Genomic DNA, 21,806 nt, shown 5'->3' on the forward strand with positions numbered 1-21,806 from the left:
TATATATATATATATATATATATATATATATATATATATATATATATATATATATATATATATATATATGAATGGTAAAGCAGGCTTTACACGCAGTCATCAGCTGCACTCGTCCTTACTCAATCGTTTTCGTTCTAACTGCCAGATATGCTTTTGTGTATTTTCTTGCTTTTATTTGCGTGTCTGATCTCGTTTCACGGAACGCATGATAATATAATAATGTTTTACATCCTTTTTCTTCATCATTCTTAGTTTATTCTCTCTCTGCAAGATAATCTTCATACGGCTGTATTCATTATTACCAATACCAACCCTGTTAATGTTTTTTCCTTTCTCATGTATATTACCCTTTCTCGTTGTACTGTAACTACTCGCGGAAGCGTTGCAATGATCACTGTTTTTCTGTTAGTTTACTTCTTAAATGCCTTATTTTCAACCTTATTTTTCCAAGATTAATGTGTTAGTTACTCGGTGAAACTAACATCCTGACAGCGTTATGAAGAAAATTAAAAAATTCACTCATACGTTACGATTCCAGCAAATTCCGTCATCAGTCAATTAACTCTCATAAAAACTTACGCTGTGCCAGTGTGAATGGATTCACGAAGCATGAACTGATGGAATGAATGTTTCTTCGAAAATGCCCATCAATAATTTTCTTCTTTTTAGTCTAGATTATTCGCGGCAAAAATCATTGCCCCGTGTCGATGACCATAACCTCAGGGTTGTCCGTTTACACAAAGCAATCAATTAGTTAGTCTGATTGTCTTTCGCCCCTTTTATATTCGCTATCGCCGTTTCAGATTCCATTCAAATCACCCGTTTTCTCACTCCCTCTTTAGTCTTCCTTTGTAGTCTGATGCTCGGATGCGTTTGTTGATTTCATGGTTTGTTTTGTCTCCTCTTGGTTGATTTTCCTGTTCATGTTTCTTTCCCATTTCTCTTTATTGGCTCGTGTGAATGGTATTCAATTCTTGTTTATTGAGATTCATCTGATCATCTCCTGAGAAGCGTTAATAATGATGATGGTAATAATATTAGCCTTAGAGATAGTCACCGATTCTGCAATCGTTTATTTGTAACATTATATTTTTTTAAGAGACCATATTCGCTATAAAAAACAATACAATTTACTTTTAGAACGATGCTGTTACATTTGATATTAGATAGTCATACAGTTGCCAGAAGGAAGCTTGGTTTTCAAAGGTAAAAAAGTTAAAGGTGGCTGCTCAGTTCTAAACAGCTCTACCATATATGCCGTTCACTCTTTTACTCAACGACTTGTGTAAATATTTATATCTTGCTCAGTTACGCTGCAGAATTCATTCGAAACCCAACTGGTTAAACTATGCTATTTGCAAAATACCAGAATGACTTTGTTTGTACTTCCTATAGCACAATAATTCTTCTAAATTTCAATGGCACAGCCGTCTTTCAATCTCAGTTATCAAATATTTAGGCCTAGTGTTTAGATTAATTTTCAATTTTAGTATATCTGCAAAATATTCTGTGAACAGAAGTCTAAATTGAAATGCACAGAGGCCCAGTGCTGGTAAACTCTACCCAGTTAAGTGAGTAAACTCTCACCAAAGCAATTTATGCCACGAGAACACTTAACTTCTTTCAAGGGTTTACCCTTCATATGCTCCTTGGCCGCAGCAGTTGTGTAACCGGCCAAGGGTACCACGATACGTGTGTGCTTGGCATTGTTTGCGTGTGCCTTTGTAAAATCAAGGAAAACAAATTAAGTAAAACTTGAGAATATTTGTCAGCTAATTGTGTAAATAAATTCTTATATATTACAAATGAAAAGTGCATTTATAGAAAACTTTGTCAGTTCGATACTCTCCCACTCTCGCTTGCCTTCACAGGTATATGCGCAGCCATGTGCATGCGCGCATGTATTTATTAATCTCTACTAATATTAAAGTGTAGTAGATCAGAATTTTGTCGTTTACGCAACTGTAGCACCACAGATAACCTTCATTCAGTTCAGATGTGATCAACGATGTTGGGAGTACATTACAATAGGAATTCCTAACACTTCAAACTCATTTTAAAGAACTTTTGAAGACAGGGAAGCAGGACATACTGTACATTGAAGCTGATCTACTCGCTTTTAAAATTAACTACAATCTTTCATACTTATATATGATGTATTACTTATGTATTATATGCGGACCAGGCCATCCATACCAAACTCATTCCTAACTATTTTTCTGATCAAAGTTCGGTTCCTGAATACCCATCTACCCCGTTGACTGAAGAAGTAAAATATGCACCTGGTGATTAGTCAATTGCAGTACATTACAGCTAAGGCATAGAAGAGCATGGGTCTAACAACCCCATCTCAAAGGATTTGGGATGCTTAACAGGCTCAGGAGCCACATTCTCAAAGGTAAAAAAAAAAGGGGGGGTTATGATGAAGAGAAAAATATTTATTCTTCGCACAGCATTTCACAGCTGAAACCACGAGACCATTTACAGCATGGTTTCACAGGTATGTCAGGAAATTATTTATAATCCAAAGTAAATATGTGAATGCATAAATACAAGCCGTGAAAACAAGATAATTAGAAGGGATCGAGAGTATTGTTAATGTATTGTAGTAATCACAGCGACATTTCACTTTCCCTACTTCTTTTCTTGATAGCTCTTGATTCGTTTTCCACTGAAAACCTCGAAATCCGACAGAAAAAAATGAGGAAATTCTCCCACACAAGTCAGAAAGGAAAGTTTATCCAAAAATATTAGGGAAGAGAGAAGTTCAGGGGTCACTGTAGATATGAAAACTATATTAACTCTATTAATGTGACAAGTAGACCTTATGGTAATGTACAAGCCTGAACATTTATGGTACATAAGAATATATGCTTTACATCAGAATGCCACGTATACTTTAGAAGGTAATTTTAAAGATCTGGGTTGATTGATTTAATCTTAATCTACCGTTGTAACAGCTAAGTCTCTGACGCCTATCTTCGAAAAATACACCAGTATTATAAACACTATAGATTTGTTATAAAATTAAGAACCTTTTTTGAAAAATTTCTGTTTAGCTTTATTTTTTACAATTAAACATTACGCCAATGAAAACTTTGGTCAGTGCCGTTATCAGGAGCAAATCGTTATTGAATGCTATCCTCTCTCTCTTAGAGAGAGAGAAAGAGAATATTCGTCAAGACAGGTTCCTCACTATTATAGGGTTGATATTTTGTGATAAGAGGGCACTTGCAAGAGATGTGATAGCATGGCCACTAAAATATCATGTAAGGAAATAAAAAGTGTAAAAGTAATGAGTGTAAAATCGCATCTGTTTTCTAGCAGTTTCTAATAAGCCAGATAACTTTCAGATATATTTAACATTTCAAATGTCGAACTAGAACAAGTTGCGCTATGCTACTATACCTCGTCTTGATATTTTCTGAGAACTTAGTCCTTATCGAATTGAATATAGAATTTAGGCCAAAGGCCAGGTGCTGGGGCCTATGAGGTCATTCAGCGCTGAAACGGAAATTAACAGGTTTGAAAGGTGTAACAGGAGGAAAACCTCGCGGTTGCACTATGAATCACTTGTTAGGAGAAGGGTTATGGAAAGTAAGATGGAAGAAAGAGAATATGAAAGGAGGTACAGTAAAAGGAACGAAAGGGGTTGCAGCTAGGGACCGAAGGAACGTTGCAAAGAACCTTAAGTAATACCTGCAGTGCACCGCATAAGGTGTGCTGACGGCACTACCATCCTACGGGGCTTAAGAAAGCTGATGACTCTGAATAAAATTTGGTGTAATTACTTCAAAAGCTATGAGGTATTACTTTGATAGCTGCCATCGTTAGCTTGACGTGACATCATAATAAATGTAGTCCCTTTAAAAGTAACTTATCTGTAAAAGGCAAGATATAAAGAGCTAAAATCATGTCGTTTGCAACGAGGATCGATAAGGATTAAACATAAGTGAGAAAAGTCGACAATCTTTTGCGTCACTGTTATCTGAGAAATGTCTAGGAAAATGTTGCCACGTATTGTGATAATGTGATAATTTTAAAGTCTGATACTCTTAGGGATACAGCTTTATGTGTCAAGCTATATAAGAAAAACAAATCTTGAAAAAACGTTAATATAACAAAGGTACCGGTAAAATTAATCTTAATAAAAGAAAACATTCTTAACCTAACTAGCTATTTTAAGACTCTTAATCAAACTTTGTTTTATATAGTATTATGCCCAATCTGTTGAAAATGAGGGGAAATTACGGATCTTGTCCGTAGATGTTAATTAATGTTTTATTCATTGATATAATATAAATAATAATAATGAAATATGAATATCTGTACAGAAAGAATGATAGATTTTACTAGTAAATTTTGTGCAATTTTACGACATTAGTACAGTTATTAGCGGTACTTCAGTGATGTTAGTAGCCTGTGCTTTGCATTTTTAACAGAAATATATACATGCACATTGTAAAAATTGGAAAGGTATCATAATTTGCATAGAAGATGGATAATACTCTTGTACTGTACCCAACACTACATGTAAGAGACATTAACTGTTTCAAAAAACACTGACACGTTAACATTTTTAAATGGTCTCTGTTCAGTTGCATTATTACGATTTATATTGATATGATACTTAGAACAGATTCTTTTTTATACCGTTTATTGAAAAGTAATTATGCAAATAAATCATCGTTGAAGAGCCGTTACATAGGCAAGATCTACAATACGACGATGAACTGTACAGGTGCTAATAGCTAGCATCAGCATCCTTCTATTTGCAGATCTGTCGAAAGAATAAATTGAAAATATGAAGGAATTTGTGAAAAATATATGGTATTAGAGAGACCGTAAATTTAAACAAACGCCAGCAAAGACGAAATAGAATGAGAGAGGGAGCCGTTTCATAGATAAACTCCCTCCGTTACTACTACTACTATTCCTAGTGGCTCAACTGATCATGGTCGTCTAGTGTTTAGCTTGTCAATAATTTACACAGTGCCATAAGCTTTGGAGATCTAAAATAGCTGAGTAGATGTCATATTTTCCAGGCCCAGCATATTCCAGGCACCTACCACAAACCATTCAGTGGACCTAAGATTGCCAACCGGTAGCCGAAAGTCTACCGTAAACCTACATCCATAGGCAAGGCCTAGATAGTCTAGACAACCTAGATCAGTGGTTGTCTCGCTTATGGGATAGGCTTGACCAAACTTTGTTAATCTGTAGGGGGCGTATATTACTAGGTTAGCCTAGGAGTGCAGCCGGGTATCATTAGGCGTAGCCGTATGTTGTCAGTAAGGTAGCCTAGCCCAGCCCTATTCAAGGGAGACCAGTCGTCATCCTTGGGTTAACTTCGATGAAGCAGTCCTAGGTTAACCACATTGTCAAAAGGCTATGTTAGGCAGTGTTGAAACTGTTTTAGGCCTAGGATGGTAGCCTAGGCTTCATTAGGCAACTCCTCGGTTAGTTTAATCCTAGGCACACTAGGATCTTGCTGTACCCTGGGTGGTTGGATATACCCCATTAACATTTAAGGGTTAACTAGTATGTAAGGTTTAGCACTGTTTTTGCATTAGTTTTCAGGTCCTGCAGTGTTAGGCTATGTTTTGTCACCTTAATCCAGCCTAGATAATTAGGCTACCTTGTGGTCTTATTTTAATTATTAGGCTATACTATATTTTTTGAAAATAGATTATTATTGAATTTCTGAGTCTACAAGGGTAGGATTAAGCTCTTCGTTATCAGAAATAGGCCTGCCTTAGGGAAGGTCATGCCTAAAAATGGCTGTAATACAGTGGGTTAAATTGTGTAGGCCTAAAGTAAAAGCGCAAGTTCAAGTACATGGAATTTCGCAGTGTAAACAACCTCAGAGAAACTACTTTGCTTCAGTGGTAAGACTTTGCGAAAACAAGGAATTGCAGAAGAAGTATAAGAACACAGTATTGCTGCCAGTAACAACATTTCCATTGCATATCGAAGGGCACAGAAGAGTGGAAAATGAGCGATATGTTCAAAAGGTATGAGTTACAATTAGGTAGCCTAAAGGCCTATAGGATTTTTATACTGTAACAGTTAAAAGTACACAATAACATAGGCTTAATATATTTTATCCAGGGGGAAAGTTGTTAAAAAGGAAGATAAACAATAAGGAGTAATCTAAACATGGGAGCAATGCATGTATGATTTGGTTTGTGAATGCTTGGCTGTAGCCTAGGCTAGTTGATAGCATAGCCTACCCCTTGTGTAGATAAAATTTGTGTATATTTTAGGACAATTCATCTGTAGTAGTTAAAATTTCATTTATGGTTGAGGGTCTTTGCCTCTTGGTACTCTAGCCCAGAGTTAGAATTAGCAGGAGAAACTGTCAGGGGTACTAGTTTGTCCTATCTGAAGAGTGAAGCCCAGAGGAATTTGCAACCCAATACCTTTTTCTATATCCTAAGCACAAAGGAAGGAAAATTAAGGGAAAGAGTATAGGAAGAAAGATAATGGTATAAGAGGCAAGAAAAAAACAGCAAGAGAATGATAATGTTGCTATAGAGTTTAGGTCTTCCATAGATTTTGTAGATTGTTGTGGATACTTTGTATTAATGTGAGGTATACCTAATTTTTATTTATATATTCAAGATTTTTCAATATTAGCTGTTTATCAATTTTTCTTTCAGGACTTTGCCAAATTTAGAATTGTTCAAATGAATTATTTCATTTTTAGGCTGCTGAGTTTTCATCCTTGTACGCATGGCAGCGTCAACAGTCACGTGACTTGGAGTATGTGCTGCATGATGGACCTCCATATGCAAATGGACAACCACATATTGGTCATGCAGTTAACAAGGTATGTTTTAGTGATGAAAATGTAAAAAAGGGGTCATTGATAATGGGTATTAAAGTACTGTATGTTTGCTGGAAAGTGTGAGCTTACACCACCTTTCTTGATTTTTGTATATACAGTAGAGTGTTATGCCATGATGGTATTTTGCATAACGATAAAATGAAGATTACCAAGCGAGAATATTTAAGCCTAATAACTGAGTTATATCCAATATCATCATTACTGTAAAGTAGTTTGAGACTGCTGAGTCACATTGCTAGACTTGCATAGGTAGTTCACCCAAAGGATTTGTTCTTGAAAAAGAGCTGAAAAAGTTAAAGTTGAACATCTAAATACAGTAAGAAGAAAATAAAGAAACTGGATGAAAAGAAAAAGGAAGATAATGTTGCTGTATGGTCCTCAACATCATTATTTCTTAAGTTCCATGTGGTCCTGCAATTAGTTTTACTGGGACTGTCAGAGTTTTTGTCCTACAAATACAACTCCTTGTTTCTTTTATTTCCTTAGGTTTGATTGTTTATGTTAATCCTCCTGACTGTCAGATGTGTCCTTCGTCCTAATCAGCTGATTCTTGGGTATTTTAACAGCTTGATCATCCCCCTATTTTCGTACAAATCAATTTCCTATAATATGAAGTTCCCTCCTCCCAACCTATAGTTCTCACAGCTAATTGACTAAACTGCATAAAAAGTATGGCTCTCACCTGCTGGGACCCGAGGATTCTTGAGGCATCCCTTCAGTTTTCTTGAAAATATGGGATTAAGTGTTGGCATTTCATGGACCAAGAATATGAGCTCATTATAAATGCTGTAATGGTTTTGTAAGAAAAATCTCTCTGAAGTTTTAAAATACATATTTTTGCTTTCCAGATATTGAAAGATATCACGTTAAGGCACAAGCTTCTTAGAGGCTACAAAATCCATTATGTTCCTGGGTGGGACTGCCATGGCCTCCCTATTGAGTTGAAAGCAACTGAAAAAGAAAAGAAAACCAAAGGAAAGAAAAAGCTGCCTACCAAAGATCCACTTGCAGTAAGGGCAACTGGTGAGTACAGTGCAATAAATTGTATGTTTTAAATGATGTACCAACTAGTATTTGTTTTACTTATGCATTAATGCTTGGACTGCAACCAGAGAGCTGAGGTAAAATCATTCTTGAAAGAAGAGGAATTTAATCATTCTCCCATGTGAGTGTCCTCACTGCTAGGCATACTGTGCTCATTTTCACCTCCTGGTTGTTTTTCTGACCTGGTGTCGCTCTGGAAGCAGTCTCTTTTTTTCCTTGGAAGATCTCACGCTTTATCCCAGTGGTGTGGCCTTGTTCCTTGTCACCTTTTGTTTCATGATTTCCTTTTCATGGGGTAGGTCTCTTGTCAAAGTGTTCATGGATGGGCCTGACCATCCCTTTGTCATCGTCAGGTAGTTGGTTGTCTGTTTGTGTAGAATTGGAGACCCCTTGCTTTGGGAGCTGCATTTTTTTCTTTTGACTTAGGTTCTTCTTCATGGTTATGTCCTTGCCATTCCCATGAGGAGACAGTTCTTCATTGGCAATATGGCCTGTTTGCTACGTGGAGTGCCGCCAGTGTGGTTTCATCGGTGTCATCACTGTCCTTCTGAAGATTCTTCTCCACTCTGGGGATGTCTGGCAGATGTTTCCTAATCTTCAACTTCTCCTGCCCAAATATTTTTTATCTTCATCAGTTGTGGTGCCCATATATTCGTCTACTCTTTAGGAATCCTTGTTACTTTTGACAACCCTATGGGATGTGTTCTTTAAAATGTAATTTCAAGTAATTTATAAATGCTTAATTAAACCATAACATACCATCAACATTCGGTATCGACTGTACTTTTTATATAATTTGTTATGTCTTTTATGTGCATTAGAAAACTTGGCTTTTGAGAAGCAGTATAATTCATGCCTTTTGTATTTGGTAGGTTGAGAAAAATGAATGAAACTAAAGAATTTACCACTGATTTTAACTTGGAATTTATACTTGTAGAATATTTAAATGTTATTCATAGAATCTTTAATTGAATTCATGATTCCAGTTTCCTGAGATTGTTGAATAGCTGAATTTCACTAGAAGGGTTCAGAGGTCTGGTTAAACAAATCATTTATAACTAACTAACTAACCAGATAAATGGGACTTTAATGTATAATGGTCAGTACTTTGATTTTAAGTTCAGGTACTGTACCTAACAGTGCCAGTCTACATTTGCAAGTTTTTATTAAAGGGAAGTTCTGCTTAATTAGATGTGCTTGTACTTGCTGGGACCAGTAGTTGCAGTGAGTCATATTTTTGCTCTGGCATGAGATTTATTGGAGTTTTCATCATCTGCCTCCTCTCAACTCACTCATCCCATATTCGTAATATCAAAGGTGCAGTGTACTGAGGTCATGAGTGTATGCATCTCACAGAAATAGTTGCACACACACTTATGAGAATTTGTTTTACTCTAGCTTTTGCCGTATGTAAAGTAACTTGTAATTTAAGTAACCCATAAACTTACCCGAGTCTTAGTTTCTCACTCATATAGTCCCCTTGCACAGTACTTTCCTGGATCCATCAAATACTTGAAAAGAATGTAGGAGTGTCAACATCTTGACCTCCATACAGTTTTCAATTTAGGCATTATATAATTGATGAGGTTGTGATGAATTAAACTGAATTTAAAACAAAAATAGTTCTTTTTATCAACCCATCCACTATACACTAATTTCCCTCCTATCCCTTAGTTTCTTGCCGTTTTGTGTTCAGACTACAGGGACTGCGAAGGGGTGGTTGGTTTCTGCTGTTGGATTCAAGCAGCATATATGTGAACAATTGCCCTTCTGTCAGAAGACTGTATGGAACTGAGATCACATTTGTTTTATTGTATAGGATTGGTGGTTTTGTATGAAGGAACTGGTTGTATGCTTTAAAAACTCATTATTTATAAACTACAGATTTTTTAAATATTCTGGAAAGTGTCACAAATGGTACACCTTACAAATGATATCTGTCTAAATTTTTGGGTTGTATTGCAGTCACTATAATAAAAACTTGGGAAAGCATTAATCATTATGGCTACTGTCTGAAGAAGTGCAGTGTTTTATGGGAGAATTTGGAAGTTTTACAATGGTGAATACTTGGTATTCCAATATTCCAGGCCTCTGTTTTTATTATGTAACAATGAGAAAGTCTAAATTACATGAATGAATTAACTTCAAAGGTTTATAACATTGAGAGCTGTTGAAAGGCGAGTTTAGATAACAGTGACTGTTATTTGTGTTTACATACCAAGATTATACACAACTATGCAATATTTAATCAGGCTGATAAAGCTTTACAATAAAAGGCAGTCCTTAGAAGGTGACAAGTTTGTATTTTACTTGCATACAGATTAATGGTTTTATTTTCTGTATTTGTTACAGCAAAATCCTTTGCAGAAGCAGCTATACTAACTCAGAAATTGGCATTTGAACGCTGGGGAGTTATGGCTGATTGGAATAATGTATATCGTACATTTGATCCTGAATATGTGTATAAACAACTCCATTTATTTGCTGACCTTTATGAAAAGGGATATATTTACCAGGTAAGTTTTGGGCTCAAACTTTGCTTAGCACAAGCTAGATATTATGTTGAAGAGTATTGTAAGCAAATGCAGTTGGTAGGAAAAGGAAGATATATGAATGAGAGGAGGAGAGGGCATATATATGGGAAAGAAAGGAGCTAGAATAACAGTATAGTTGGTCCATAGTTAATATGTAAATTTAAATCCTTTATATGTAAAGTAATGTAATACACTTCACATTGTAAAACATCCCTTCAGTATTCCTGATTGCTAGAATAATGTAAATGATACATAAATACAGTTGTTAAACATTTATAGAAGGAATGCACAATAACAAAAAGTAAGAGTTTGTAGATGTTCATTACTGACACAATTATGAGTACTGTATTAATTATTTACGTAGTATGTATTAGCAGTAGCAAAGTAACATTTCCTGTTATTCAGTATGATAGATTGCTTTTGTTTAATGATCCACAAGAGAAATTATAAACATAAGATTAGAGTGTATACAATAAAAAATAGAAATTGACTAATAGAGATAGAGAAACTCTCTCTCTCTCTCTCTCTCTCTCTCTCTCTCTCTCTCTCTCTCTCTCTCTCTCTCTCTCTCTCTCTCTCTCTCTCTCTCTCTCAAAAGTACATGTGTTATTGATGTTTTTAAGTAAGACATTAAGGTACTTGGAAGGATTTCAAAGACTGGAAAATAATTAAGATAGTGATATTTGGATAACAAAACATGGTCATATAGAAATGAATTGAAAATATTGATGCAAGGGTTTGTACCCAATTTCTAGTGTTATGACACTGATCCTGATCTTCGTGTACTTTTTGAATTTTGATTGGTCCATCATCTACTGGGCTGGCATTTGCAAGCATGTAAAACTTCCCAGGTTAATTGTAATGGGTACAGAATATCGTGCATTGTTATTGATTTTGAGTTTGGTGGTTGGAATGATCCTGGCATGGTTGGGGGCTTTGTTGTAGCTGCTAATCTGGCTTGGTTTGGAGGAAGGACTGATGCTAACAGCATTTTCAGGTGTTGACATCATTAGATTCCTTTGGTTTTTTTTGACAGTGATGGGTAAAATTTCCATCTCTTTATGATGTTTATGCTTTCAAGGAGACATGCTTCTTTTTGGCGGGGTGGAGTCCTTATGACCTCTAGAAGGGATTAGCATGTTCCTTGTCGCATGATTGTAACTGACCCCCTCCTGACAGTTGCGAGATGCACACAAAGAAAGAAGGTTGGTAGTCATACCGATATTGGTGTGAGGGCTGCTCTCAGCTGGGCATTTGGATATATGTATGATGTTCCATCTTATAAGGATATCTGTAAGGACCCCTTGGTTTTTAGGAGTTCTGTTGTACTCTGATTTTTGTAACAGATAATAGACTATCTTATCTTACCTGAGGTGGTAGTTATATTTCACAAAGCTGTTCATTGAATGGCATCTTTGTCTTTTTGCTATTTGCCTTTTAAGAAAACTTTTGATAGTTATGAAAGTATTACCCTCAACTGGCACATTTGTCATTCAGATTTTCTGTTGAGAACCCCATTCCTAATAAGGTTATGTGCAACTGAATTAATCTCTTCTGTAGTGCTTTTCCACATCTAGCAAACAATGAGTGAGAGCCCCCTGGTGAAGGTATTGACACTGCTTCTTTTGTACCTCTCAGGGCATGTATTTTGCTCTGAAAAGCAGAGTCCAGGATTGGTAGGCTTTCTGTAGACTGCTTATGAGGAATCTGTTGGGGCTTTGTTCACAAGGAGGTCTAGAAAAGGTAGGGTACCTTCGCTACTCCTCTTACAGGGGAATTGGAGAATGGAGTACTCTGTAAAGGTTTGTCTGAGATTCTGAAGGTCATCATCGGGTTTCATTCTGACAGAGGTGTCACTGATTTAACAGAGGTACACTTGTAGGGAGGGGGAACCATAGAGAAGATTTTATGCCTTACCGATTCCTGTGTAAAAGTTTGCAAACAGGACCTACATGGGAACCCATTTCATGTCATTGATGAAGAGGGCCTTTGGACATGCTTTCAGCAGGGACTTTTAGGGCATCTGAGAGAATGTCCAGCATTTTCATAAAGAATCAGTGACCTCTGAACCCAGTGTACTGTATTCTGGAAATGCATTTCCTGCATTCATATACATGGGTTCCAGCTGTCACAGAAGGACTTCTCTCCACTGGCATCATCCCATCTTGGGTATGGAGAATCACTTTACAAACATGAGGCAGTCAGCCACATCCTTGTCAAAGTATACTGGGATGAAGATACATCAGGTTGTTTCATAAGGCCAAAAAGCTAAAAGTTTTGTTTTAGTGTTAGAAAAACATGAGTGAGGTGTAACGAGCTTCTCATTACTTTGCTTACTGTTTAGCATATCAGCCAAAAGGGGTGCTTTTTCCCTTCAGCAGTGAGTGATGCAGCAGCTTGGGTTATTCAGAAGAAGTGCTTTTAAATCTTAGTCAAAAAGTGCAGATTTGAGAGCCTCCCAGAATTTAAGTTGCAGAGCTGTACCTGAAAGGGTTGCTTCTATAGCAGCATTGTATTCATTTTCATCTCTTAGTTGGATGTTATTATTCCATGTCAAATTAGTTATATTCCTTTTCCAAAGGTGATAAGCCTTTTGTTTCTCCAAATAACCACATCTACAGTCACCACTGGATCAGGATTTGTCTTTAATAAGATAGTCCAACAATCAAGAGGCAATTCACCTATCAGTTACGTTGGGAATACTTTTATTAAAAGAACAAAAGGCTCAACTTCCTTACAAAACTTGACAAATTTAGATGTAAAAGATCACTCAAAAACTCATTCCATTCTACTTGAGATTTTGTCTCTCTAGAGTATGACACATCAGGCATAGCCTTCTTAATTTTTATTACTAAAGGATTAGAACATGATCAGAAGTTCCAGTTGGAGAAACCGCCATGTCTTCCACAAACTTTTGTAACCTGAATCTATGGCAACTACATTCATTAACCACACACACTTAAAAGCATGGTACACATTCCTAATATGCACTGTCATTCCCATTTTCCTTGGAATGGCTTCACTTGTAAGAATTATTGATTTTATGAAGCATGGAATAATAAGCTCAGATGAGTGCCCCTATATGAGAAACCGAAGTTTCTGTGTATAAACAGAATATGTAAATTACATTACACCTGTCAAAATATTTTAATCAGTATTTGTGTAAATAATATTTGAAGATCTTGGATACTTAACTTGAACAGAAAACATTTAAAATTTTGGCAGCATATCTTCAAAAAGTAACTGTTATTCTAGTGGCCTTGGACTGTTCCTGAATCGTTTCTTGAAATGTTTGGACTTCTTCTTTCTTTTAACCTTATATACTAACCCAGATGTAATTGGTAAATTACCAGTTGATCTCTTGCTTGAATTTCCAGTCCTACAAGCCTGTTTATTTCTCACCATCTTCAAGAACTTCTTTGGCTGAGGCTGAACTTGAATATGTACCTGATCACTGCAGCCCATCACTATATGTTGCCCTTCTTGCAAGTAATCTTCCTAGTGCCATACAGGTATTTATTTTTTATGTATTTACAGTGAAAAGTGGTACAAGTGTTATTGACAATGCAGTATGAGTCCCTTTGCTATTGATCCAAAGTGGTATACTGTATATTGAAATTTCAGAAATTTTGTCAAAAAAGCTATAGTGTAGAAAGGGATCCCCCAGAATTACAGTACTTGTTTGATACGAATGTCTTGTTATGGAAGACGTCCATTCTTATAATTAGCGTTTAATTCATCCCACTATACTATATACACACTTGTTATTTTACCCAATGCTTATTAACCAGAAAGCAAAATGCACATTTGAAAAGAATTTTATGGCTTCTGTCATAGATAGTTATCCTCCTCGTGGTAGTGAAATCTGTATTTTTTGTGTCCAGTCTTTAATTGTAACTCTGCTCACTTGGTGTATGGTTAGTTATTAGACACTGCTTAGTAGAGTATATTAATTTTTCCTCACTTATAGTATCATTAGGGGAATTTTGTATAGGGATCTAATTTTAGTACAGAATTAGGACTGATGTAAAGTGCTGTTACAACTTCAGTAAAATAAGTGCTAGTGTTTATGAGCTTAATATAACTGAACACTGTTCTTAATTATGCTGCAGTTAGGATGCTGCTGCCATAAGACTTCAAGGGCTTTTGGTATTAAAGGTTTTATTTATCTTTACATCATATGCATGCACTGTGGAACAAGTTTTGTAGTAACCAGTTACACAATGTATAAGGGTGATATGAACAATTAATGAAGGCACAACATATTTGTATAATGTAGGGAATGTAATACTTCATAACATTTATACCTACCAAGTAAGAGAACAGGGTATTACAATAAAATAAAATAACAGTTATAGTTAGATAGATGAGCTTAATAATATTCACTCATGTTATATAAAATGTTTGAACTTCCATCATCTGCAGATGTATAAAGTAATTATGTACAATATAGATAATGTTTATTAATACTAATACTGTACTTATCATTTATTCCATAGGTTAGTGCATTGAAAAAGAGGCAATTCCTCCTTGATACTGTGAGATAGTAGAGTTCCTGTAGTAGTTTTTTTTTAAATTACACTCCCGTACAGGTTGAAAGTGGTCTGACAGAAGTGTGAGATTGAAAATTCATAGCCATCAGTATACTTGGTGTTGGCAGTAGCTAGTTAAGCTACCAGTAGTTGAACCTCATCACCATTTGTGTCACTTTTACTAGATAAGGCAAATATTTGTAAGAACACAGTACCTGGTTCCACTGGCTATGTTGGAAGTGATGAACCATAACAAGATCTGGAAAGTGGGTAAACTCTTGTGTAAAGTTTTATTAGTAGCTAGTAAAAGCTTTCAGGAAGGTTACAAGGTTTTACAGCTTAGCGTAACGACTTCTGGATTACATCATTGTATCGCTCAGCTTGACAATATCTCACTTGATGGTAAAGTGATGTTATACATGTTGCTACCCCATGACTAGTGAGATAAGCTTCAACTTAGCAAGACATAAATGCTTCTCATTGGTCAGAATGAACAAAACTAAGCGTACTATAAAAAATGGTGTAAAGGCAAAATTAGAGCTTTGGTTCTTGTATCAAGGTGAGGAATAACAGGGCAATCCATGGTGCTCATTCACAGTGGAAAGTTATTTACTACTAGTGCACATTGTAAAAGGACCCTTAACCTGTATGGACTGGGAAAAGTGACAACCACATCCAGACTAGGTTGGAGCCTCTATGAAAGCTAAAACAACTCTCATCTGAGTCAGTGTTATTAAAGGCCAAACTTTCCTGATGGCCAGTAATTATTGATAAAAATCTAGCTATCTCTGAATTTATTTTTATTGTATTTATGTCCTGAATATTAGCTTTATGCTCAAAACTTTACATTAAAGAAGGTGATCATTTGGATGGTTTGGAAGAAGTGACGGGTGAACTTGGTACTATGTATTAAATGTAAATAGGTGTGTCACAGAGAATTTGGCACTAGAAGCGTTTAAAAGGGACAGTAGGATCGCCATGGTTCCCAGTTCTGCCAAGACCCTTGATTCTTTGGACAAGCTTAGATTTATTTTATTTTTCTGCCTAGCAGTAGAGGACAAACACATTACTGAACATGGCTCCTGTGGCATTTTCTTGCCTCCCAAGTCACAGGAGGACGAATGTGTAAGCCCCTTATTGACTTTTGCCTTAGGGTCCTTCTCTTATCACTGTGCAAGTAGAGGTGCACTTAGTGGCCCTGCTCTCCAATGCTCTCCTTGTCATTCTGACTCACCTGGTACCATCCTTAATCCTGATGCCATCCCTCATGTGTGCCTACCAATCTTACTATGTAAGCATGCCAGTCTTGACTGTTCATCTGTCTCCTGTACTGTATTATTTTAAATAAATAGTTCAATCAAACTATGGAGTCAACATTCACATGTCTCAGTCCATGCCCCACAATTAGTCTTCCCATGAACTCCAGCAACTCTCCTACAGAAGACCATGCTGCTTGTGATCTGCCTGGTTATATCTTCTGTTTAACTCCTGCTCCTATCTGCTCTCCTTTGTCAGGTTGACACCCAGCTGCACATTCTGCCAAGTCTCCTACTCATAGCATCTCATCTACTTGCCACATGCCTACTTTTAGCTGCTTTACCCATCACCAAGTATGTTCCATTGGTGGCATATCTTTTAAACACTCTCCAGTCAGCAGTTCTACCCACCTGAAAGACTTCAACACAAGTATCAGTCATGTTTCTATGGAACAAGGAAATCCACCATGAGAGAGAGAGAGAGAGAGAGAGAGAGAGAGAGAGAAATCACAACTCTTGCAAGGAAAACGGGCTTGTTCCAGTGGTAAAACCAAAACAGATAAGCACCTTTGTGCCAATGCATCTGCCAGACTTCTTTCTTCTGCTCCTCAGTAAGTGAATGAAGACTTTTACCTAACACCAGTTACCTGTTAGGTGCTAGCTAAGAATACCCTACCTGGTCCAGAATCATCTTTCATATTAAGATGGCATTTTCTTATCACCATTGCCTTAAGTTCCAGGAAACTGTAAAGAAAGACAAGAGGATAAGGCTTTCTTCCCTTGATGAAGATAAGGCTCCTTTCTGTCCAGAAGAGAAACCACTATTTTGATCCCCCTTGAAGTCCAAGGGACCCCTTTTTGAAGATGACCTAGGGAAGGTTCATCTAGTTGAGGATGTCACATACAATTCTCAGAGACCCCATTTCTGCAGCTAGACAAAACCTCTTTTGATGAAACAATGTCTTGGATCTGTGAGATTTTAGTTTAGAGAAGCAGCAAAAAAACTCAGAAGCTAGTGTCTCCAACTGAACTCCAGCAGAAAATACTATGGTTGGTATCTTGGAAGACATTAGAATTGACTAGCAGGTAAGATGACTGTAGCTGTTTTCTCTTTCTAACTCCAGAAACTGAAGTATCACTGGATTTTCAGTTACTTTTTCCTCTCTCCACCACCATCCAGATTTTGTCTTGCATATGAGGAATTAGAGGATTTTACTTAGCATTCAGCTGTATTACCTTACGGGTACTGAAGTTCTTAGGTTGCCCCACAATCTTCATCCCCCTATCATTCTCTCTCATAGAACCTAACCTTGCCTTTTTGGTGCATGCCTGCTTAGGTTCTGGCCTCGCACAAAAGATCAGTGTCTTTAGGATATCAAAGTCCCTCAGTTTAGACCAGGTTTCCTTTTGCAAATTGTGCTTTTCCATGTCTACCTGCCTGATTAGCATCAGTTGCTACCTCACAAGGTAAGAGGAATTGAGCTCTTAAATTATGGGGCCACATTAAATTGGGTCAACAAGCTGTAAAACCAACTTCTGGATCTAGTGTAGAATTTTATAGTCAAACATTCAGTATTAGAAATCCTCAGGTGGTTTCTTTCTAGCCTTAGCTTGCTGTCAAAATGTCTAAAGTTTAAAAATTGGTATGCCGGTCAATTTTATTAGAATGTATTGTGCAGCGATTTTTTACGAGGAGTTTTGAGCCCCGTAAGGATAACTTTCTTATACTGTAGTATATAGTTTTGTTAATTTTTTTCAGGAAATTTTGAATGAGAATGGAAATCCTAATGTTTATCTGGCAATATGGACAACAACCCCCTGGACACTTCCAGCAAATGAAGCCATATGCTTTTCTGTGGATGAGCAATATTCCTTAATTAGATTGACTGTTAATCAACAGACTGTGTATGTCATATGGGCAAAAGAACTATTGAAGGAGCTGCAACAATTTGCCTCAGATTTGACTGAGCTTTGCTGTATTAAAGGTATGTACAACTGTGATATAGTGTTTCACAACTTTTAAATTACGTGGGTGGAAGGAGGGGGGTTTAATATTGGTGTCTTTTGTCTTCACAGGTACACATAAATTTTGAAGAGCAATGTATATAGTATTTGAACTGAATATACTGAAGAGCCATGTGAAGTAGACATGCTTGGTAGATTGGAAGCTTGTGAATGTACTGTTTTATAGGTATTTGAATGAAATGTAATATTGTACTCACAAATGAAGTTATTTTTATATATTTGCCAAACTGTGCAAAATATGGAACAACATAAATCTAGCAGCGTATCACATCACAAACATCCCTGAAGTTTGAACATCAAGATGAAAGATCAGCACATCTGTACATGTATGTGTAAAGATTGAGTGATTCATAATTGGAATCTTACAAATGTAGTTGATTTTGTACAAATTCTTATTAAATTCAGGTTTTTTGGGTAGTTTTCCTGTTCTGTAATATGGTAGTCAAATTCAGTTTTGTAGCCCAGTACACTTGCCTTATATGCAGGAAATTTGGAAATCTTGTGTAGTGCTGCCCACTAAATGCAGATGAGAAAAAACTTGCACAGTTTGACAGTGAATCACAACATATCTAAGCACAGCTAACCATCAGTTTTTCTGTATTAGGCCTTGTGTTTGCTTCATGGATGCAGTTATATTATGTTATTTTTGCTGCTTTTAGTTGCAGAATCACCGATAATATTGCTCCAAAATAAATCAAATGAAAAGTATTGGTAGTCCATCCAAATCAAAGAATGATAGTATAATGCTTAATCTGAAAGAGAAAAGAAAATCTTAGGTTTTGTTTGAAAGGTATGTCTTACAGGAGTTGGCTGCCATTGTGGGAAGAATAAGTCAACCATGTGTATGAATACAGCAAAGATGTAGTCAGATGATCCTGAAGAAGATGAATTACAGTAAGAATAGTTCACAGAGCCTTTGAGCTACAAAACATCAAAATTAGAAGATTCAAGTTTTATGAATCTTTCATTATGTGTACTCTTGTTTATGAAGGAACTGTATCCAGTTGCTGAGCTTTGGCTGAACGATATACTGATATCACCTTGTGTTGCAGCTGCCTCTAGGTCAGCCTTGTGTAAGGTATACAACTGGCAAGCATCCCTTTCTAGGTAGCGGCTCCACTTTCTTGTGGAAGACTAGTCAAAGGCTGAGATCTCCCATAAAAAGACAGTGTACAGTTGTAGATGTGTTAGACATTCAGAAGAGGATTCCTATTCTTGTTGAAAATAAGCTACTATGGCCCCATACTTTAACTGCTCAGGGTTATGATGCTGCTCAAGAATGTAGTTCCAACTGAAGGTTGAATGGATAGATGCTTATACATAAATATTGTCTGGGCATCTTGCTGAATGCCACATTGTGATGGCTGTTGGTTTGAAAGAGGGACAGTAACAACCATATGGTCCTGTTTAGCAGTATTGTTTAAGAGAGCCATTCCTTCAGTAAGTAATTCATTCAGGTACACACTTTTCCTTGAGAATGAAAATAAGTTAAAACATCACAGTTAGAAACAAAGAAAGGAAAGAGTAAGTAGAAGTGCCAATTGACATTATTGTTCCAAAGTCAGCAGTGGCATAAGGGAGAAATAAAATAATGTGATTTTGAAGTAGGATGAGTTAATATTTGTTTAAGGTATGACAGAAGACAAAGACCTATCATCAGATGGCATTTAATAGGTAAATTCAGTACTGCTGGCATATGTATTCATATATGCTTGAATGGATGCAGTAATAAACCCTTTGATATTTTACTTCCCAAAGATATATACACTTAATGTAATGATGTATAGTATCTCTAGTTGACGGGATACTAAAGCCTTGCAGTTTAAGTTAAACCGATGAACCTCTATTTGTCTGCTAGTCAGTGAGGAGAATGTAATGGACTGACAGTAGCTATAATATGTAATGAGAAATTTGTGTCTTGTGTAATGTAATACTTTTTAAGTATCACTTTATTTAATTGATTATTAGAATGACTAGTACTATACTGTATTATGTAATGTGGAGTCTCATAAACACTATTTATAACCAATGTTTCCAGGTTCACTGCTTGCTGATGTTACTTATCGTCATCCCCTCTCTGAAAGGCAGTGTCGATGCCTTCCTGGCGAGCATGTCACAGTAACCAAGGGCACTGGGTTAGTTCATACTGCTCCTGCCCATGGTCATGAAGACTTTCTTGTGGCACTGCAACACAAGATATTAGTGGTAAGTTTTTCATTAACATTCACATTACAGTGTTACTTTTATCATAAAATATTGCAGGTATCACATCATTACCATGACCAATTCAGATATATAGAGGTAAATGTAAGTAAACTTCTGAATGTACTTTTTCCTTTAAAAAATGAAAATACAATTTAAATAAAATTATAAATAAAATGTAAATTATTTCACCACAGACCTGTTACTTATAATTAGCCTTTCTGTGTGCCACAGATAGTTCCAGACACTTTAGTTACTTAAAGAAAAAGAGAATGGTAGTCAGCCTGTACTGAGCATGTGCAAGTGGATTCTTAGGATATCCAGCAAAAGTTGATATCATTCTGTGTACACCTTTACATGTGTTTACTGCTCCTAAGGGTATTTGCAGCAATTACCCTTTTCTGTTCTGTAATTACATTTATTTTTGCTTTCGTTGTACTTCTCTTTGTATTTTTTGCTTTGTTGTTGACACAGTCCTGTGACTGAATGATTTTTTTTGTAATATGGAGAGGGGTTAGCTTTGGCTAATAGCTGATAAATAACTTATTTGTTTATGGTAGTTTACTAAAAATTTATAACAATACAGCCTACTATGTTGATTTGGTAAGATGGTAAGATGAGCATCATGTTCTGTATTTTGTTAGGTTTGCATACATTACCTTCCTGCAATTTAGTTTGGTAAGTTTTTCATCTGAATGTGATTGGTAACCAATATCCAGCAGAAGGTTAGTTTGTATCTTTTCAGTTAATTATTGTTTCAGTTTCTGCTAATTTTAGCTTTTGTTAATGTTTTATTTTTCTACTTGATTGGCTTGAGTTTACGTATCTTTGGGTTGTATTTTTGCTTTGATGAAATTAATGCCATGTGAACTCTTCATGTAATTGAGTAATTGTACTTGTAAGCAAGAATAATGGAGTAGCATTGTTTTTAGTTGTTCAATAATTCTAGCTTCTTGTACCTTGTTTTATAAATAACATTTTCATTTTTCATATGTAGTTTAGCTTGTATTCTTAATTGGTATAAATCATCATTGTAAACACTTTTATTTCTGCTTTTCCTTTTATAGTGGTAAGATTTAACTCCTCTGTCGTATTCACTTTCTACTTGAGCTTCCATCTGATCTAGCTCTTCATCTATCCTCTTTTTCCATGATTTCTATTGGCCTTTGCTCTGCAACTTCTGCATATTTTCTGAATTACTGTTCCATATCCCTTCTCATCATGTATCCAAATCATTTCAGTCTTTTAAGATCTCAGTTTATTTCTGAGCTGGTGGACATTTTCAGTCTTATTTCTGGGTTGGTTGACATTTTCATCTTTGAAGACCTCAATCTATTTCTCAGCTTCTGGACATCATATTCAT

The 21,806-nt window shown here is 36.2% G+C and overlaps 1 protein-coding gene across 2 annotated transcripts in view; it reads left to right on the forward strand.

The window, feature by feature from the left end:
* Nucleotides 1–4,932: 4,932 nt before the first annotated feature.
* The window catches only part of IleRS-m (Isoleucyl-tRNA synthetase, mitochondrial), a 42,398-nt gene continuing 25,524 nt past the window's right edge, over nucleotides 4,933–21,806 (forward strand). The window contains exons 1-7 of one of the 2 annotated variants that reach the window (XM_067096687.1): nucleotides 4,933–6,014; nucleotides 6,710–6,832; nucleotides 7,699–7,873; nucleotides 10,247–10,410; nucleotides 13,806–13,940; nucleotides 17,976–18,201; nucleotides 20,280–20,446. In XM_067096687.1, coding sequence (XP_066952788.1) covers nucleotides 5,778–6,014; nucleotides 6,710–6,832; nucleotides 7,699–7,873; nucleotides 10,247–10,410; nucleotides 13,806–13,940; nucleotides 17,976–18,201; nucleotides 20,280–20,446 — 1,227 coding nt within the window. In that variant the 5' untranslated portion in view covers nucleotides 4,933–5,777. The remainder of the gene's footprint in view (nucleotides 6,015–6,709; nucleotides 6,833–7,698; nucleotides 7,874–10,246; nucleotides 10,411–13,805; nucleotides 13,941–17,975; nucleotides 18,202–20,279; nucleotides 20,447–21,806) is intronic. The other variant, XM_067096688.1, reaches the window with a different exon arrangement.

The sequence above is a fragment of the Macrobrachium rosenbergii genome, chromosome 53 (assembly GCF_040412425.1).
Source record: "Macrobrachium rosenbergii isolate ZJJX-2024 chromosome 53, ASM4041242v1, whole genome shotgun sequence".
Classification (NCBI taxonomy): Eukaryota; Metazoa; Arthropoda; class Malacostraca; order Decapoda; family Palaemonidae; genus Macrobrachium; species Macrobrachium rosenbergii.